The sequence below is a fragment of the Melanerpes formicivorus genome, unplaced genomic scaffold (assembly GCF_026170545.1).
Source record: "Melanerpes formicivorus ecotype bairdi unplaced genomic scaffold, bMelFor1.0.p_v2 SCAF_2, whole genome shotgun sequence".
Classification (NCBI taxonomy): domain Eukaryota; kingdom Metazoa; phylum Chordata; class Aves; order Piciformes; family Picidae; genus Melanerpes; species Melanerpes formicivorus.
This window is the reverse complement of record NW_027142354.1, coordinates 10,404,528-10,423,743: the sequence shown is the minus strand read 5'-3', so window position 1 is coordinate 10,423,743 and position 19,216 is coordinate 10,404,528. Positions and strand designations below refer to the sequence as shown.

Sequence of the window (19,216 nt, the reverse complement as noted above, 5' to 3'; positions counted from 1 at the left end):
AGAAGTCCTTCCCCAGCCTTCCTGTAGGCCCCCTTCAGATATTGGAAGGCCACAATTAGGTCACCTTGGCGCCTTCTCTTCTGCAGACTGAACAGTCCCAACTCCTTCAGTCTGTCCTCATAGGAGAGGTGCTCCAGCCCTCTGATCATCCTTGTGGCCCTTCTCTGGACACGTTCCAGCACCTCCACATCCCTCTTGTAATAGGGGCTCCAGAACTGGAGGCAGTACTCCAGGTGGGGTCTCACCAGGGCTGAGTAGAGGGGGAGGATCACCTCCCTCGACCTGCTGGCCACACTTCTCCTGATGCAGCCCAGGATCTGATTGGCTTTGCGGGCTGCAAGTGCACACTGAGAGCTCATGTTGAGCTTTTTGTCCACCAGCACCCCCAAGTCATAGATTTTTGCCTTTTGTGCAAAAGGTGTGGTAGTCACTGACTCTGCTGTTACAGAATTTGATGACACACATAAACCCCACAAGGTCTTCATTATAAAGCAATCTGTAACGTTTAGGTGTATTGATTAGCATTTGACATACAGTGTGAAGATGAGCTGAGTATCAGAGTACCCACCCTTAATGTACATCCCTGGCACTTAGGTAGAACACACGGTGTACTTAGTCTACAAATTTGAAGGCATATCAATCTATTCCATGAAACCTCTCTTCCATATATTTGGTTAGCCAGGAAGTGAAGATAAGGATTTTTTCACTGGAAACATTTTCATTTCAGCACACTGAAAACAACAAATAAAGCATTTCAGGAGAATGGAACTTGCATCAGAAGAATTTTTACAGTGCTGGAGAAAGGTAGGACTGAAGGCACATAAAGGAGAGAGCGGTACTATAACATGGAACTTACTGTCTACATTTCAACTGGATGGCCTAGAGTTAGTTACAGAAGTTTGAGGAAAAAATGGGAGGATGAGGTATCACTGGTCATTACTAGATACACTTTGAAAGTTAATGCTGCAATCTGCAATTCCATTGAGTTTTCAGAGCAGTGCAAATCTAAATCATGTCAGACCTAAGGGATGGTTGTTAAAAATACCCCCACATTTGCAAAGCATTATGTAATTTTATACTCACTGCACCTCAGCATATTCAATTTCTTAAGCAAACAAACATTCAAGGAAACCAAAGGCAGTGTATTTTCTGCAGCTTCATTACTTTTCATGAAGGGTAAATAAAAGAATAGTGAGGAAAGGCTTCTACTATTCCCACTCACCCCTTCATTTTCAAAACAATGAAAGGTCATGACTTGCACAGCATCACAAAGATGGTGGCAGAGTCAAGCCTCACCTAGTAAAAAACCAGTCCTCTCAGTTTGACTGCCACTTCCATCCACTGCTTCCCACCCTCTCTCCCCTGCCCAACCATATTTCATTCTCTAAGGCAATTATCAACAGCCTCCTGATGTTTTCACTTTCTCCTCCTTTGTAAACACTAAAGATGATCAGATGTTTAAAACAAAACCTCACATTGCTGTTCCATTATCATCCTTAGACCTGGGGGGCAATGTATCTGTTGTATTTGTTTTCAGAAGTCAGACAAACACTTAAAACTATGGCTGCTCTCCTCTTTTATTGGTGTTATTCCTGTACTGAATTGGTACTGAGTTGGTCTCTTCTCCCAGGTAGCCAGCACCAGAACAAGAGGACACAGTCTCAGGCTGTGGCAGGGGAGGTTCATGCTGGAGGTCAGGAGGAAGTTTTACACAGAGAGAGTGATTGCCCATTGGAATGGGCTGCCTGGGGAGGTGGTGGAGTCGCCATCGCTGGAGGTGTTCAGGAGGAGACTTGACAGGGTGCTTGGTTGCATAGTTTAGTTGATTAGGTGGTGTTGGATGATAGGTTGGACACGATGATCTTGAAGGTCTCTTCCAACCTGGTTTATTCTATTCTAATTAATTACATACTTCCCACAGCAATCAAATGTTGGAAGCTAACCTAGCTGCTCTGTATTCCAACCCTACCAGCTCCTACAAAAATAATCAACTCTATCTCACCTAAAACCACTACACTGTAGGCTTCTGTCACAAATCTAGAATGAATTTCTAAAGAATCCATAAAAGGAACAAAAACCCAAAGCAGTGCTGAGTATTAAGGTCCTCTACTAGGTAGGGCAGAAGGTTAGTCTCAGAAAAACTGCCCTTTTTCCTGTTTAAAAACAAGCAGACAGACAAACAAACACACACCAAACAACAGACCAACCAAATAAACAAAAAACCCCGCCAGCCAAAAGCCAACAACCAAAAAAAAACCCACCAAACCACAAACCCACAAAAAGAGCAACAGAAATAGTATTTTGTAAACTGTTGTATTGGGCTGGACTGAGCTGGAGTTAATTCTCCTCACAGCATCTTTCTAGGGCTGTGTTTTTTGCAGCAGTCATTGATAACACAGCAGTGTTTTGGCTATCGTTGAATAAGTATCCAGGCTGTGTCCTTTCACCATTTACCTGCCCCAAGAGTACACTGAGGGGTGGGCAAAATCCTGGGAGGGGACATGGCTGAGCCAGCTGACTCAGACTGGCCAAAGAGGTATTGCATGCCATATGATGTCAGCTCAGGTATAAGAATGAAGTGAAAGAAGGAAGTGGGGGCATTCGTCCATGGCGTTTATCCTCCTAAGGAACCACCAAGCTTAGAGAGCCCTGCTTCCCGAGACCGACCATGGTCCTGCTGATGGGAAGTAGAGACCAACACCTCTCTCTCTGCTTTCTGCTTCTGCACAGTCTATCACTGTTTGCTTATTAGTGTTATTAAAATTCCTCCTATCCTATTCCTGGCTTCTGTTATATTTTTTCCCCCTTCTTCCCCTGTTCACTTAAGAGGGGGAGTGATAGAGTGGCTTTGGTGGGCATTTGGCCTCCAGGCCAGGGCCAAACCACCACAACTGTCCACCTTTTCCCGTGCCAATACCAAACCTTTTTTGACACCTTCTAGAGCCATAACCCCAGCTGACAGGTTTTTAGGGACTTATAGATCTCATGGCCTTTCAACATTTTTGGAATCTTGTCTTGACAGCAAAAGTTAAGACATGATTGATGGAAATTGTCCCTACACACCCCCTTTCCTCTCCAACACTGCAGTCTTTTGAGGTCCCAAAACAGATGCAGTGCTCGGCTGAGATAAAAATACTTGCCCATCAGACAAGAAATAGGGCGAGTTACATACCCATTAAACATGCAGCTTGATCCAAATACTGTATCAGACAGGGCCACACTCAACACTGATCTCCTCCCTTCATCCATCCCTCAAGGTTAGAACTAGGAGTGCCAACATTTTAAATGAAGATCACAGACACCATTTGAAACACCAAGTGGGATACATAAATGCCCCCAGAAGCCTGGATCCAGCTTCTAAACTGCCAACACACTGCCACTAGAATCTCCTCTTGAGCAGGTGCCTCCTAAGGAACTCATCATAGAATGTTACATAGAATAAACCAGGTTGGAAGAGACCTCCAAGATCATCACGTCCAACCCATCAACCAATCCAACCCACCTAAACAACTAAACCATGGCACCAAGCACCCCATCAAGTCTCCTCCTGAACCCCTCCAGTGATGGTGACTCCACCACCTCCTTGGGCAGCCCATTCCAATGGGCAATCACTCTCTGTATAGAACTTCTTCCTAACATCCAACCTAAACCTCCCCTGGTGCAGCCTGAGACTGTGTCCTCTTGACATCCACTTGCTGGATGTCTGATAGTGACTGTGTGAGGGTTGGATAGTTTGAGTCATGCATCCAGCATTCACATTCATAAGGAAAACACAGGAGCGTTTGATGCCAAGTGGATGGGCCAGCAGGAGCAGAAAGTGTTTTAAAAGTGAGAAAGAGTAAAATAAAGGTATCCTAAAAACAAAACCCAACAACAAAGTAAAAGGCAGAGTCACTCCTCCCTTCTTGTTCCCTTCTGCTCCAGGGATCTGCTGTATATATATCAGTTTCCTTATCCACTCTCCCAGTTGAAAAAACCTAACAGAAATGAACAAAATAAATAGATGGGAGAAGAATAAAATCATGAGATCACTGATATTTCTTCAAAATGGAGAAGCCAAAATGCATCCCAAGCCTCAGGATTCACGTGGATGAGTTATCTGCAAAGTTGAGTGGATTGGAAGTCTCTATGACACTGGATATTTGATGATGATGATCACACTACACTTACTGTTTTAATTATTTGTTGAGCACATGTAAGCTAAAATGAGTGGGCATATTTTGTCTAAGTTTGGAAGATGCAACTGCTTCTCAAGAACTACAGCAGATGCAAAACTAGAGATGCAAAAGTAAATGACAGAACTGCCAAATTCATCCCCAAAATCCTATGACTTTATTAGAAAAAAAAAATGCAAGGAGGACAGGCATCTCACAACTCAGCCAAATTTAAGGCTTACCTCTGTTGCTGATTGCTCTTCATTGCACTGGCTTCCTGAAGTTCACAAATTGCCCTCAGAAACTATCACCACGATGAACAGAATGGGGACACAAACAGGAGGGACAGAACCAGGCATACGCTGGTTATTACACAGGACCCTGTTCACCACTGATTTCTGACTTTCTAGCTGTAACCTCCAGAAATACAGAATGGTTTTGAAAGGACCATGTGACATACCAGAGGGATGCAAACCTTTTCAGTAAGAAACACAGAATCTGCTTCCAACACAAATAGGACTTAGAAATGCTCAGCACCTCTGAAAGCCAGGATCTGCATGTCTCCTATTGGTACCCAGAACTAGTGCCCTGAAGGCTTGAGCTTGTATCTCCATTTGATTTCAATTGCTTTCTACAATTGTTAATTATAGAAACATGCAGCATATAGATATGCTGAAGAGATAAGTAAGCATTTGGAAAACCTTTCTGGGTCTCCTTTGAGGGGATACAAATTACATCAGTTGCTACCAGTTGCCAGAACACTTCACTCATCAACATGTCTCATGGTGAGTACTTTAAAATCCACAAGGGAAACCTCAAACTAGGATGAACAGCAATTTATAGTATTGAGTCTTTCCTGTGCATCTTCCTTTGCACTCATCCACATTTTTCTGGGAGTAAAAAGGCAACAGCCACACAAGCTCCACGGAACAGCCCAAACTCAAGCTTGGCAGTGATCCTTCTGCTATACTCACAAAAGGGCAAAACTGTACTTTGCCATTGTTCTGATCAGCACTAATGACAGAACCTGGGAATTACAGAAGATATCTTAGATGTATGAAAAAAATCTCTCTAGGCTAATATAAAAAAAAACCCCAAAACAAAAAACCCACAAACCCAAACCAAAAATTATAGTAAAAAACCCAAACAAACAAACAAACAACAACAAAAACCACCAACTAAATGAAGAATGGCAAGGATGCATTAAGAAATTCTGTTTATAAGATTCCAGGTTCCAGTGAGGACAGCAACATCAAAACATAACAGCTAAACTACACACCAAGCCACAGCTCTCTATAGAAGTCCTGAGCAATCTCCTCTTTGAAGCACCTGCTCCATGCTGACATACAGCCACTAAGTTCAAGATAGCCTATAAAGCACAACTCAAGCACATAAAGCATTCCTAGAAACTCTGGTAAACTCAAGCTTTTGCAAAGCAGTCTGTGACTAGCAAGCACTGTCTATAGCCTCTTGGTTTACTCTCTGGTATGTAGATAACCCTCATGAGTATTAAACCACTCTGATCCAATGTTCTTTCTTGAAGCTTGTTTTGTTGTGCCTGTTCATTTACTGTTCAGCCTCTAAAATCACAATGGAGAAACTAGCCACAAAGAGTGAGACTTGTTCGGTATAGGCTGTTGGCCTTAGAGCAGAATTTGTCATCTTGAAAATACCAAAGTGAATGCAGCCCAACTTAGCAGCCAACAAACTGTTTGCTGGCAGACAACATTAAGGCCTCTCATGCTATTTTCCGTGTGATCCGTTCACCAATTAAAGCACCAGCACATCTATTCCTTTTCTCTAATTCAATATTTATAAGTCAAACATCCAACCTCCTTAAGCACTTAGTATGTATTGAATCTTCCCAATACCTACTCACCAGAGGCAAGCATCATCCTATTAGGCAGGTAACAGCAGACCAGTTACCAGTGGGTTATGTGACTATTCCCTTCTCAAGATCAGAGGACCTCTATGGTGAAGCCTTGACATGACAAAAGTTCATTTCCATCCCGGTCCACTTGAATTTTCTCTACTATTTCACACTCTTGCTTAATACATTGATCTTAAGTTAAAGTACTGTGAAAGCACACAAACTCCAATCTCAAGGCAGAGTTGGCAGGACTCTGTGGGAAACTCCATATTTTCTGTGGATTTGTATCTCTTTACAAAGTGGGACATTTAAATAATGCCCCTCACTAGAATTAATGTGGAAGGTCTTTAACTGGGATTTGGATTAATGAGTCAAATTAACATTAAAGGAAGCTGAAAAGTAAAATGGTCTCATTTAGCTCCCTGAAGATATATCCAACAGATCTCTAGCAAACTAATTAAAGAATGACATTCCAGGCTGAAGGTCCAGTCATTGTGCTCCCCTGGGGCAAAAGTACCCCAGCTGTTCCCAAACATAGCATGTATGTGCTATCTAAACTGCTACCAGAGGTGCTGGAAATGGCTCCCATAGAAATGCTACAGCTGAACCCTCTGACTAATGGTGCAGACTTCAGGGAATGATAATACGGCCTGTCTGTTGCTCAGTAACAGAGGCACAACACAAGAGAGGAAATTATGGACAGCTCAGGAGCAAGCCAGAACACAGAACTAACCTATTCCAACAGCAATGTGGAGATAAGTATGTAGCTGATTTAACACACATAAAAAATCCCCTTTGAACTCCACTAGTCAGAGTATGAGGACATGCAAAGAGGTATCTTGTCTTCCTCAGTCTCACACTAAGATCACCATCTTAAGAGAAAATATTATGAAGAACCTTTACTCATCCAGAACCGTGGTGTCAAAAGCAGCAAATGGCCTTTGATCTTATAATAAGTAAAAAAAAAAGGGGGGCATATACAGTTTACACATTGTCATGAGCAGACCTCATTCAGAACAAAAAAAACTTAAGTAAGGGCATAGCCCACCTGTTAAATAGCACCAACACCAGCACAACTTCCTGGTGGAAGCCAGATGCTGCTACGTTGAGAAACAACACTGATTTGGGTACTAAGTAGATCTCCTGTTTGTGAAACTGAGCCAGGATCTATCTCAACTGGACATGGCAGCTCATTCTTAGGCAGTAGAGACGTATCCTATATCATGAACTTCCCCAAACATAACATAGAGAAAAGCTGATATCCTTTCCTTGTATCCAGCATATTCTGAGGACACACCAAACTTTCCCACTAAACTAGCTGGAATATCCTCCCTTCAGCTCTTCAAGCTGCTGCTCTTGGAAGAGACCTCAACAAACAGGTCCTTTTCTCCTGAGCTATTTGCCAGGCTGCCTTTAACACTTCCAGTATGTTGCCACTATGGATCCCAGACCTGAGTGGTTGACTAGGGTTACTTGGTGGAAGGATTATGTATGTCTTCATTCAAACTCTAGTATCATGGAACATTCCAAAACATATCCCCAGGCTCTGCTACTCCACTCACAAACACTGTAACAGAAAGGGTGAATGGCAGATACAAAGTGGACCAGAAAGCAAGGGCTGATCTATGTTACAGGAGATGATATAAACTGCACCTGATAAAGATGAAAGCAGGCAAAGGGCGTGATCAGGATGGTCTCAGCCTGTACCTGTCTTGGCTGTGCTTCTGCTCATTGCCATTGCTCTATTGTTAAGGCTGTTCTTTTACAGTGTTAGGAACCAAGCCATCACAGTGCTGTTCTTTAACAAACACCTAGTGAAAAATAACTTTTATCTAATTTGCATATCATGGAGGCAAACCAGTGGCCCAGTGTGCTGATCTGGAATATGACAGCAGCTTGTTAGTAGAGACTGAAGAATAAACTTGGAGTACTGCTGACAGCAGCATCCCCAATGCTATCTGAGTGTCAGAACCATACCAAGGACCTGACATACAAAACTTTTATTCAAGTTCTATAGTGCACCTTCCATTTTGTAGAACATTCTGTAATGTTGAGTGCATTGTTACTGACAAGCCCAACATTAAGAGCTTACTTCAGCATAGCTACACTTGTGGAGGTATTAGCTTTACTTAAAAAGAGCCCAGTATTCTCCAACCACAATGCCAAGTAAGCATAATCTAATGGAGCTATGGGGAATCACTCATCCAGATGTTCTCAGCTGCTCAACTGTGTTGGAAATACATGCACCTGGCACAGGTCATGTCAGACCTGTGCTACATCCATTCACCATTGACTGAGGCCCCCTGGGGACTGTGGCTGACAGGATTTTAGAGCAGCAAAAGAAATACTGTAATTCCAGCCTTATTTGATGGATGCTCTGGAATAACTTGCACAAAACTGCACCAAGCATATCTGAAAGGAGCAGTAGGGAGAAATGATAGTGATAAAAATACTAACATTGTGGTGGGATGACTCACATGACTGGAGCACTGCAATTGACGGCTACAAGCTCTTCAGGAGAGACAGGCAAGGAAGAAGGGGTGGAGGGAAGGGGTGCCTCCCTGTACGTCAGGGAGGCACTAGATGCCATTGAGCTGGAGATCAGGGACGATCGGGTTGAGTGCCTGTGGGTGAGAATTAGAGGGAAGACCGGCAGGGCAGACACCCTGGTTGGAGTCTGTTATAGACCACCCAACCAGGAGGAAGATGTTGATGAGTCATTCTATAGGCAGCTTAGGGCCATCTCAGGATCGCCTGACCTTGTTCTCATGGGTGACTTCAACCGGCCTGACATCTGCTGGGATCTCAACACAGCAGAGAGGAGACAGTCTAGGAGGTTCTTAGAGTGCATGGAGGACAGCTTCTTATCCCAGGTGCTGCGAGAGCCTATCAGGGGCAAGGCTATGCTTGACCTCCTCTTCACCAATAGGGAAGGACTGGTGGGCGATGTGGTGGTTGGAAGGTGTTTGGGGTCCAGTGACCACGAGATAATTGAATTTTCGGTATTTGGTCAAGCTAAGAGGGGCAGCAAGAGGACCTCCACTCTGGACTTCTGGAGGGCAGACTTCAGGTTACTCAAGGAACTAACTCAGAGGGTTCCTTGGGATAAAGCCCTTAAAAATAAAAGCGTCTAGGAGAGCTGGACCTGCTTCAAGGAAGAACTCTTGAAGGCACAGGGACAGGCTGTGCCAGTGTGCCGGAAGATGAGCCGCCGGGGCAGACGGCCAGCCTGGATGGTTCATGAACTTTTAATAGAGCTAAGGGAAAAAAAGAGGGTGTATCACCTTTGGAAGAGAGGGGAGGCAACCCATGGAATGTTTAAGGATGTTGCTAGATCATGTAGGAAGACAATTAGGGAGGCAAAAGCACACTTGGAGCTTAAACTGGCCTCTACTGTGAAGGACAACAAAAAGTCCTTCTATAAATACATTAATAGTAAGAGGAAGGGGAAGGACAACCTCCACTCCTTGGTGGACACGGAGGGAAATGTTGTATCAAAGGATGAGGAAAAGGCAGAGGTACTTAACACCTTCTTTGCCTCAATTTTTACTAGCAGGACAGAACGTCTTCCTGACAGCTGGCCTGCAGAGCTGGCAGAAGCAGCCAGGGAGCTGCATAATTTCCCAGTGTTCCATGAGCAGGTAGTTGGAGCTCTCCTCAGCCGCTTGGATCCCCACAGGTCCATGGGACCAGATGGGATCCATCCTAGGGTGCTGAGAGAGCTGGTAGATGAGCTGGCTAAGCCACTCTCCATCATTTTTCATCAGTCCTGGCTCACTGGAGAGGTCCCAGAAGACCAACGTTGTGCCCATCCACAGGCACAGGGAATTATAGGCCTGTCAGCCTGACCTCAGTGCCAGGCAAGATTATGGAACAGGTCATCCTGAGTGCAATCACACAGCACTTACAGGATGGCCAAGGGATCAGGCTCAGCCAGCATGGATTTAGGAAGGGCAGGTCCTGCCTGACCAACCTGATCTCCTTCTATGATCAGGTGACCCGCCTGGTGGATGTGGGGAAGCCTGTGGATGTGGTCTACCTGGACCTCAGCAAGGCCTTTGACAACGTCCCCCATGGCAAACTCCTGGCCAAGCTGTCAGCCCATGGCTTGGACGGGAGCACACTGCGATGGGTTAGCAACTGGCTGGAGGGCCGAGCCCAGAGAGTGGTGGTGAATGGTGCCACATCCAGCTGGTGGCGAGTCACTAGTGGTGTGCCCCAAGGATCAGTGCTGGGCCCTGTGCTCTTTAACATCTTCATTGATGATCTGGATGAGGGCATTGAGTCCATCATCAGTAAATTTGCGGACGACACCAAGCTGGGGGCAGGAGTTGATCTGCTGGAGGGTAGAGAGGCTCTGCAGAGGGACCTCAACAGGCTGGACAGATGGGCACAATCCAAAGGCATGAGATTTAACACATCCAAGTGCCGGGTTCTGCACATTGGCCACAACAACCCCATGCAGTGCTACAGGCTGGGGTCAGAGTGGCTGGAGAGAAGCCAGGCAGAGAGGGACCTGGGGGTACTGGTCAATGGTAGGCTGAACATGAGCCTGCAGTGTGGCCAGGCAGCCAAGAGGGCCAATGGCATCCTGGCCTGCATCAAGAACAGTATGGCCAGCAGGAGCAGGGAGGTCATTCTCCCCCTGTACACTGCACTGCTTAGGCCACACCTCAAGTATTGTGTCCAGTTCTGGGCCCCTCAGTTTAGGAAGGATGTTGACTTGCTGGAACGAGTCCAGAGAAGGGCAACGAATTTGGTGAGGAGTTTGGAACACAAGCCCTATGAGGAGAGACTGAGGGAGCTGGGGCTGCTTAGCCTGGAGAAGAGGAGACTCAGGGGTGACCTTATTGCTGTCTACAGCTACCTGAAGGGAGGTTGTAGACAGGCGGCTGTTGGTCTCTTCTCCCAGGCAGCCTGTACCAGAACAAGAGGACACAGTCTCAGGCTGCGGCAGGGGAGGTTTAGCTTGGATGTTAGGAAGAAGTTCTATACAGAGAGAGTGACTGCCCATTGGAATGGGCTGCCCGGGGAGGTGGTGGAGTCACCATCATTGGAGGTGTTCAGGAGGAAACTTGATGGGGTGCTTGGTGCCATGGTTTAGTTGTTTAGGTGGGTTGGATTGGTTGATGGGTTGGACACGATGATCTTGAAGGTCTCTTCCAACCTGGTTTATTATTCTCTTATTCCATTATTCTAAAAAAAGTGTCACTTCTACCAGATGCCAATGCCAGCTACCTAGGAAAACTACAGGACAGGCCAAGTTTACAGCAATACTCCTACAGACTCTTATGAACTCAACCATCTCTGACTACGTAATACCCTTTCTGAACAAGAAAGGGTACCTTTGCATATGATAGATTTCAGTTTCTTTCATGGATTTGCTGAGGTGGTTTTTGAACCCATAAAAACTTCAAGCATCCACTGCATTCTCTAATAAGGCCAGCCTTATCTTAACCATATGCTGTGTGAAAGTGTCCTCCTATTCTGAACAGTGCACTTAGCAGTTTATTTTGATCCTTCCTAATGTTTCTGTCAGAGGGGACAGTGAATAGTTTTGCCTATTTACTTTCCCCATAGTAATCAACATTTCCAAAATGAGATCTTAAGTAGCTTTACAAATGAGGGCAGTGCCCCCTCCCCCATTTTATAGGTGTGAAACTCATAGAATGCCAGGTTAGAAGGGATCATCTGCTCCAACCTTTCTAGGTAATTAATAAATGGAAGCAGAAGGAAGGGAAAAGGCTTACTCAAAATAATCCAGCAGGCTAAAGGAAGAAGTTGACATAGAAACTACTATTTTACTTCCTACCCAGTGTCCCAGCTATATGATAATATAACCTTTCAGTTTCTACAATATTTATTTTCAGTACACAAATATTGATCAAGATTCAAAAGAAAATACATACACTGAGAAGAATGAGAAGCACCCTAATTTATACTGAATGCTGTAATTTAGAAGGAAAATTCTTTAGACCATAAGACAGCCCTCCTTTCCAACAAAGTGTCACCATTATACATACTCATGCCCATTTTAACACATTTCCTTACATTTCATTCATGGCTAGAGGCCAAGGGCTCATCAGCAAATTATTCACTACTACCAGACTAGATATATATATCTGCAAACTAAAGGAATCACATAGATTGAGTTACCTTCTCTGTCTATCTCACTTTTAATTCAAATTTCTCTGCCTATCTCACTTTTAATTCAATTTTTTACCTCAATTGTACAGTTCCACAGGATGCAACATTAAATATTCTTACCTTAGCTTATACGGAGGTATCTTGGCAGCATCTGGAGAATCCAAGGTTTCTGTATATCCAAAGGAAATAATAGAGCTTTTAAAAGTAACTTTTTACTTCAATCATAGTAATGCATCCAGCTATAATCTCTGAGCCAATGATCCTAAAGCTTATACCTGCTCTGGCTGACAGAACAACAATCACTGCTGCCCCAAGTAACCAATCCTTTGTATGAATCTGGGGTGCCCAATGAGAAGGCATCAAGTACCATCTTTCCTCAGTGAACTCCCATCTATGTATCAGCACTTCAGCACCACATATATTAAAACTGGGACAGTATAAATTATATCACTATGGCTGCTATACAAAGACAACATGCCATTAATAAAGCAACCCATGGAACTTAAGCTGAAAGGCCAGTAATAAGACAGCAACAGGTATGAACTATCACAAATTGCTGTAACTATGTATGAATGGAAAATAAAAGTTTAAAGCCATTTAGGCATCACAGTAATGCTAGCAGATGCAGGTTAAGGGTCTGACTGACTAGTGGCGTCTATAGTTAGCATCAAAAGTACTTCGAGTCACAGCCAATCTCTGAAAACGGGTGGATGCTGAAATGTATCTAAGCTCATATTCCCTTGATATAATACATTTTTATTAGATTATTTTATTGCTCGTTATTTCCATTATACAATAAAAATGAAAGAGCACATGGAATGCAGCCAGAAAAAAAAAAATCCAGCCTCTAAAATAGGTGTGCAAACATAAGCCAGCAATGGAAACGGTACTGGAGGGGGGTTTACGATGATTGAGGAAGAGAAGGAGGTGGGAACTTTTAAAGAGATTACACCCCTCCCTCAACATACACAGAAACTGATAGCTACTGATAACCGTATTCGCCTCGTAAGACCCACGGAGCAGATCTAGGAGGTGGGGGTGGCGACAGACACGGACGCTCTCCGGGACCGCCAGCAGGTGCCACAGCCTCTTCCAGCAGCGTGGAGCTCCCGGGCATTTTGAACAGCCTGAGGCGCTCCGGTCCCTCCCCACCCGCCGGAGGCTCCGCGGCCAGCGCGGAGCAAGTTTGTTGAGGTCTCCCTGCCCCCGCCGTTATAAAACCTTCCCATCGGAGGTTGCCGCACCGCTACGGGCAGGGCCGGACCGTGCTCCGCTCCGCGCCCCTGCGGGCAGCCCGGCCGCGGCGAGGTCAGTCCGGGGCCGCTGCCTGCGCCCCTTACCGATGGCCCAGGTGCAGCTCTCCTTGATAGCCTTATGCTTGCTCCCCGACGCCTCCTTCTGCAGCTTTCGCAGGATTTCTTCCATCTTGCCTCCTCTGGGATCCTCGCGAAGCCACGGGGGAGAGGACCGGACGGCGAGGAGGAGGAAGAAGAGGAAGAGGAGGGTGGTGCGTCTGGCAGTGCGGTGCCGGGGCTGCCCCCGCTGCGGCCGTGCCTAAGCGGGGACGGTGCGCGGCACACCGCTATCGCCCCGCCGCCGCTGATGAATCACGCCGAGCTCCATGGCGGGGACACGTCAGTTGTTGCCGCTGCCGAAGTCCCTCCTCCTCCTCCTCCTCCTCCTCCTCTCCCACCACGGGCAGGCTCCAGTGGCGCAGCCGGGCTGGGGCCGGGCTTGATCCTGTCTGCCGCGGGCACAGCTAAGCGGCTGCCGGCCTGCCACCCCCCCAGGAGCGCGCAGAGTCTCTTTCTCGGTGCCGCGGACGATGCGGTGGCGATTGCCGCCGGCCGTGGAGGGCCCAGGGAGCGGAACGGGGGACGGCGCCTCCGGACCTGGCCCCTGCGGCAGCGCCCGCCCCCGCGGGAGGAACGCGGCGCGGGCGGGCGGCGGGCGGGCTGCGGCCTGGCCGGTTGCCATGGCGACCGGCGGGCGAGGGCGCCGGTAGCTACTGCACGCCTGCCCCTATACCCAGGGAGTGGTGGGTTTCGTGTCTGCCTGCGATTTAGGCTCAGCGGTTCCAGCCGGTGGACTCGCAGGATCGGACTGCGTGGCCCAGGCTAGGCTTGAGAGATGGTTTCTGGCCCTCGCGGGGCTGAGGCGGGGTCTGCTTCTAGGCCTGCCGAGCGCGGCCGGAGCCTGGAGCGCTGTGTTCTTAACTCCTCAGCCCCACGCTCCTCTCCAGCACCCGTGCCGCAGGGCAGCCCCTCAGGCTGTGGCGCCACACGCGGAGGGACGCCGCGAGCCAGGCCTGCACACCGCTGCGCGTGCCGGTGGTGGTCATCCTCTGAACTCAGTGGGATCAAATAAAGGTCTGCGAGCCCTGCAGGATCTTTCTCCTCAGCTGGCGGGTGCAGGACGTCGTGACTCAACCTATTCGCCTGTGCCTTGGAAAGAACGCACATCCCTGTGTCCCCCAACAAGTCATCTCTCCGAGAAAGAAAAGCTACTCTGATAGCTCACACCTTCCTCCTCATCCCCCAGTTGCTTTCTACCCGGCAAAACTCGTGCTTTCTTCAGTTGTTTCACTGCCTTCTCTCTAGGCTATAATACTTGCCTTTCTGGGGACTGCATTAGTTAATGTTATCTGAGTGTTTTAATGCCAGTGTCTTGTTGCAGAATCTCAAAAGATGTAAGAAGGGAAACAGGCTAGGAAAAGAAAAATGCAACGTAAGAAAGGCAGTCCAGGTAGCAGCTGGTGCTATTAGCCAATACATCTCCTATTGCTAATTGGCAGAGTACCAAATGTGAATTACCAGACGGAATATTGGCACCTGGTGAATCAGCCATAGCATTTCCCATAGGATACTGGGCTTTCAAAGACTGTCCCGTGTCCAAATACTTACAACGGCTGATATTGCTTGTGTTCGCAACTATAATGAATGCATAATCCTTAGCTGCATTTTAACGCCAGAGTGTAAAACTTGTGTCTGAAGAAAGGATTTAGAATGATCCCAGAAAGGTCTGGAGATAGATAAGGAATACCTAGAGCTACAATAATAAGGATTAAAAAAAACCCCAAAACTCTTTAACAGACCATTACGCTTCAGATCCTGAGGCATATATCAACCTCTAAGGAACCTGAAGTAGTCTTCCAAAGTTTCTTCTCTCTGGCCATGTTCTGCCACTTTCCTTCACCAGAATGAGAAACTGGTGTCATGTGGTCTGTGGTGACAGGTTGGACTCGATGATCTTTGAGGTCTCTTCCAACCTTAGGAATACTGAATACTGAATACCGGTGTGAAATAGCTAGTGGGCAGGGCTCAAAGTGAACCATGATGCTTTAAGTCAAGGCTCAAATTCAAGTGATGTTGAATTGTTCCCCACCTCTGTGCTTCCTTGTTATTTGATGATGTGTTTAGTGGAAATGAACATGGGGATCAGGTTATGTCTTTCCAAGGACCATGATGGTGTTTGAGGTATTTTATGTAGCATGATGTACCAGAGATTATTTGGACCTGTGGAATGCTAAAAGATAAATATCGTAGTATCATAGTGTCATTCAGGGTTGGAAGGGACCACAAGGATCATCTAGTTCCAATCCCCCTGCCATGGGCAGGGACACCCCACACTAGGTCAGGCTGGACAGAGCCTCATCCAGCCTGCTCTTAAACACCTCCAGGGACGGGGCCTCGACCACCTCCCTGGACAACCCATTCCAGGGTTTCACCATTCTCATGGTGAAGAACCTCCTCCTTATATCCAGCCTGAATCTCCCCACCTCCAGCTTCATTCCATTCCCCCTAGTCCTATCACTACCCGAGATCCTGAGAAGTCCTTCCCCAGCCTTCCTGTAGGCCCCCTTCAGATACATTGCTTACCAGCCTTTCCCTGTTGGCGAGAACAAGGTCCAGCATAGCACCATTTCTTGTTGGTTCCTCTACCATTTGGAGGAGGAAGTTGTCTTCTATGCAGTCCAGGAACATCCTGGATTGCTGGTGCCTTGCTGTGTTGTCCCTCCAGCAGATGTCCGGGTGGTTGAAATCACCCATGAGGACCAGGGCTTGTGACCTGGAAGCCGCTTCTATTTGCCTGTGGAGGGCCTCATCTGCTTGGATCTGCTGGTCAGGTAGGAGACCCCCACAGTAATATCTCCTTCCCCTGTCCTGCCTTTAATTTTAACCCATACACTCTCAACCAGCTCATCATCCCTCCCCAGGTGGAGCTCCACTGATTCCAACTGGCTATTGACATAGAGGGCAACACCTCCTCCTCTCCTTCCCTGCCTATCCTTCCTAAAGAGTTTATACCCATCTATCCCTACATTCCAGTCATGGGATTCATCCCACCAAGTTTCAGTAACAGCCACTATGTCGTGCCATCCCAGCAGCACAGTGGCCCTTAACTCATCCTGTTTGTTGCCCAAGCTGTGCGCATTCGCATAGAAGCACTTCAGCTGGGCTGGCCCTGTCCTCCTCTTGTGCCAAATCCCCTCGGTTTCCACAGAATGTCCTGGTGGATCATTCGTGGCTTGCCTCAGGGCAGCAAGTTGAGAGCCCTTACCAGCTCTCCTCTCTACTGCTGGTGAGCTGTCCCTCTGTTTGTCACCGGCCAGCAGGAGACTATTAACCCCTTCCCCCTTCAAATCTAGTTTAAAGCCCTATTTTTTCTGGTTCTGGCCGTTTTTTTTCTGGTTTTTTTTTTTTTTTTTCTGGTTTTGGCCATTTTTTTTCCATTTTTTTTCCAGTTTTGGCCGGTTCTGGCTGTTTTTTTTTCCAGTTCTGGCCAGTTTTTCATTTTTTTCTGGTTTTGGCCAGTTCTGGCCGTTCTTTTTCCGGTTTGTGCCGGGTTTTTTCTGGTTTTTTTCGGGTTTTGACCATTTTTTTCCGGTTTGGGCCGTTATTTTCTGGTTTGGGCCGTTTTTTTTCTGGTTCTGGCCGTTTCTTTCCGGTTCTGGCCGTTTTTTTTTCCGGTTTGGGCCGTTTTTTTCCGGTTTTGGACGGTTCTGGCCATTTTTTTTCCAGTTCTGGCCAGTTTTTTCTGTTTTTTTTTTCCAGTTTGGGCCAGTTTTGGCCTTTTTTTCCAGTTTGGGCTGTTTTTTTCTGGTTTTGGCCGGTTCTGGCTGGTTTTGCCCAGTTCTGGCCAGTTTTTTTCCGGTTTGGACCGGTTTTTTTCCGGTTTTGGCTGTTTTTTTTCCGGTTCTGGCCGGTTTTGGCCAGTTCTGACCGGTTTTTTCCGGTTTGGGCCTTTTTTTCCGGTTTTGGCTGGTTCTGGCCTTTTTTTCCAGTTCTGGCCACATTGTTCTGGTTTCGGCCGGTTCTGGCTGGTTTTGGCCAGTTCTGGCCGTTTTTTTCTGGTTTTGGCCGTTTTTTTTCCGGTTCAGGCCGGTTTGTTCTGGTTTGGGCCGGTTTTGGCCAGTTCTGGCCGTTTTTTTTCCGGTTCTGGCTGGTTTTGGCCAGTTTTGGCCGGTTTTTCCGGTTTGGGCCAGTTTTGTCCAGTTCTGGCCATTTTTTCTGGTTTGGGCTGTTTTTTTCTAGTTCTGGCTGTTTTTTTTCCGGTTCTGGCCAGTTTTTTTCCACTTTGGGATGGTTTTTTTCCGGTTTGGGCTGTTTTTTTTCTGGTTCTGGCCGTTTTTTTTCTGGTTCTGGCCCTTTTTTTTTTCCGGTTCTGGCCGTTTTTTTCCAGTTTGGGCCAGTTTTTTCCGGTTCTGGACGTTTTTTTTCCGGTTTGGGCCCTTTTTTTCAGTTTTTTTCAGTTTTTTTCTGATTCTGGCCGTTTTTTTCCCGGTTCGGGCCAGTTCTGGCCATTTTTTTCTGGTTCGGGCCGGTTTTTTTCCGGTTCTGGCCGGTTTTGGCCAGTTCTAGCCCTTTTTTTCCAGTTTGGGCTAGTTTTTTTCCGGTTCTGGCCGTTTTTTTCCGGTTTGGGCCAGTTTTTTCCGGTTTGGGCCATTTTTTTCTGGTTTTGGCCATTTCTGGCCGTTTTTTTTCCGGTTCTGGCCTTTTTTTTTCCGGTTTGGGCCGTTTTTTTTCTGGTTTTGGCCAGTTCTGGCCGGTTTTGGCCAGTTCTGGCCATTTTTTTTCCGGTTCGGGCCGTTTTTTTTCCGGTTTTGGCCATTTTTTTCCCATTTTTTTTCCGGTTCTGGCCGGTTTTGGCCAGTTCTGGCCATTTTTTTTTCCGGTTTGGGCCCTTTTTTTCAGTTTTTTTCCAGTTCTGGCCGGTTTTGGCCAGTTCTGGCTGTTTTTTTCCAGTTCTGGCCGTTTTTTTTCCGGTTCTGGCCTGTTTTGGCCAGTTCTGGCCGTTTTTTTCCCAGTTCTGGCCATTTTTTTTCCGGTTCTGGCCATTTTTTTTTCCGGTTTGGGACGGTTTTTTCCCGGTTTGGTCCGGTTCTGGCCAGTTCTTTCCGGTTTTGGCCGGTTCTTTCCGGTTTTGGCCGGACTTTTCCAACCAGCTGTTAACGTTTCCCCCACCTTGTTTCAAAGGCAGACATCCAAAATATCCATGTGACTAAACATTGCTGACAAGAGTCATTTTGAACTGCCGGTCTGACCTAGCTGCACCTATTCCAGTGTAATTGATGCTACTCTCAGGGAATTACTTCATGAACTCTCAGCAAGAAGGAAGCATCTTCATGCTACCACCATCCCCAGAGGAGTAGCAATAGCAGGACAACCACAAGACACAGCTCCAGCAGGTGAGGTGCCACTCGTATTTCAAACGCTCCAGGGCACTGTTTATTTAAGTTGTACTCAAAAAGTTTGCCCAGCCCTTGCTGGTGACTTACCTGCTGCATCGAGGGTTTTCAGTGCTAAGAAAATACAGTAGCTCCCCAATTCCCTCCCCAGGAAGAGCAGATAACAGGATCATGCCAGACAGACAATGAGAAGCCCTGGAATGCGATCCTTAAATTCCCTCTAATATTGGCCTGAGAGCAAAGTAAACCTTGTGACAGTGCACAAGCAGTACAAGAGCAGCTTTTAGTCAAGATAGGGCCAGAAAAGTCTGTGTCTAAAACAGGCACAGTGAAAGGCCACACAACGCCTGGCCTGGA

At 46.7% G+C, this 19,216-nt stretch overlaps 1 protein-coding gene across 3 annotated transcripts in view; it reads right to left on the bottom strand.

Annotated features, from left to right (window-relative positions):
- Window positions 1-13,869, bottom strand: part of ARFGEF3 (ARFGEF family member 3) — a 116,430-nt gene extending 102,561 nt beyond the window's left edge. For all 3 annotated transcript variants that reach the window (XM_068150478.1, XM_068150487.1, XM_068150495.1), the window contains exons 1-2: window positions 13,512-13,869; window positions 12,292-12,340 (exon numbers count right to left, since the gene is read on the bottom strand). In XM_068150478.1, coding sequence (XP_068006579.1) covers window positions 12,292-12,340; window positions 13,512-13,596 — 134 coding nt within the window. In that variant the 5' untranslated portion in view covers window positions 13,597-13,869. The remainder of the gene's footprint in view (window positions 1-12,291; window positions 12,341-13,511) is intronic.
- Between the last annotated feature and the right edge of the window lie 5,347 nt (window positions 13,870-19,216).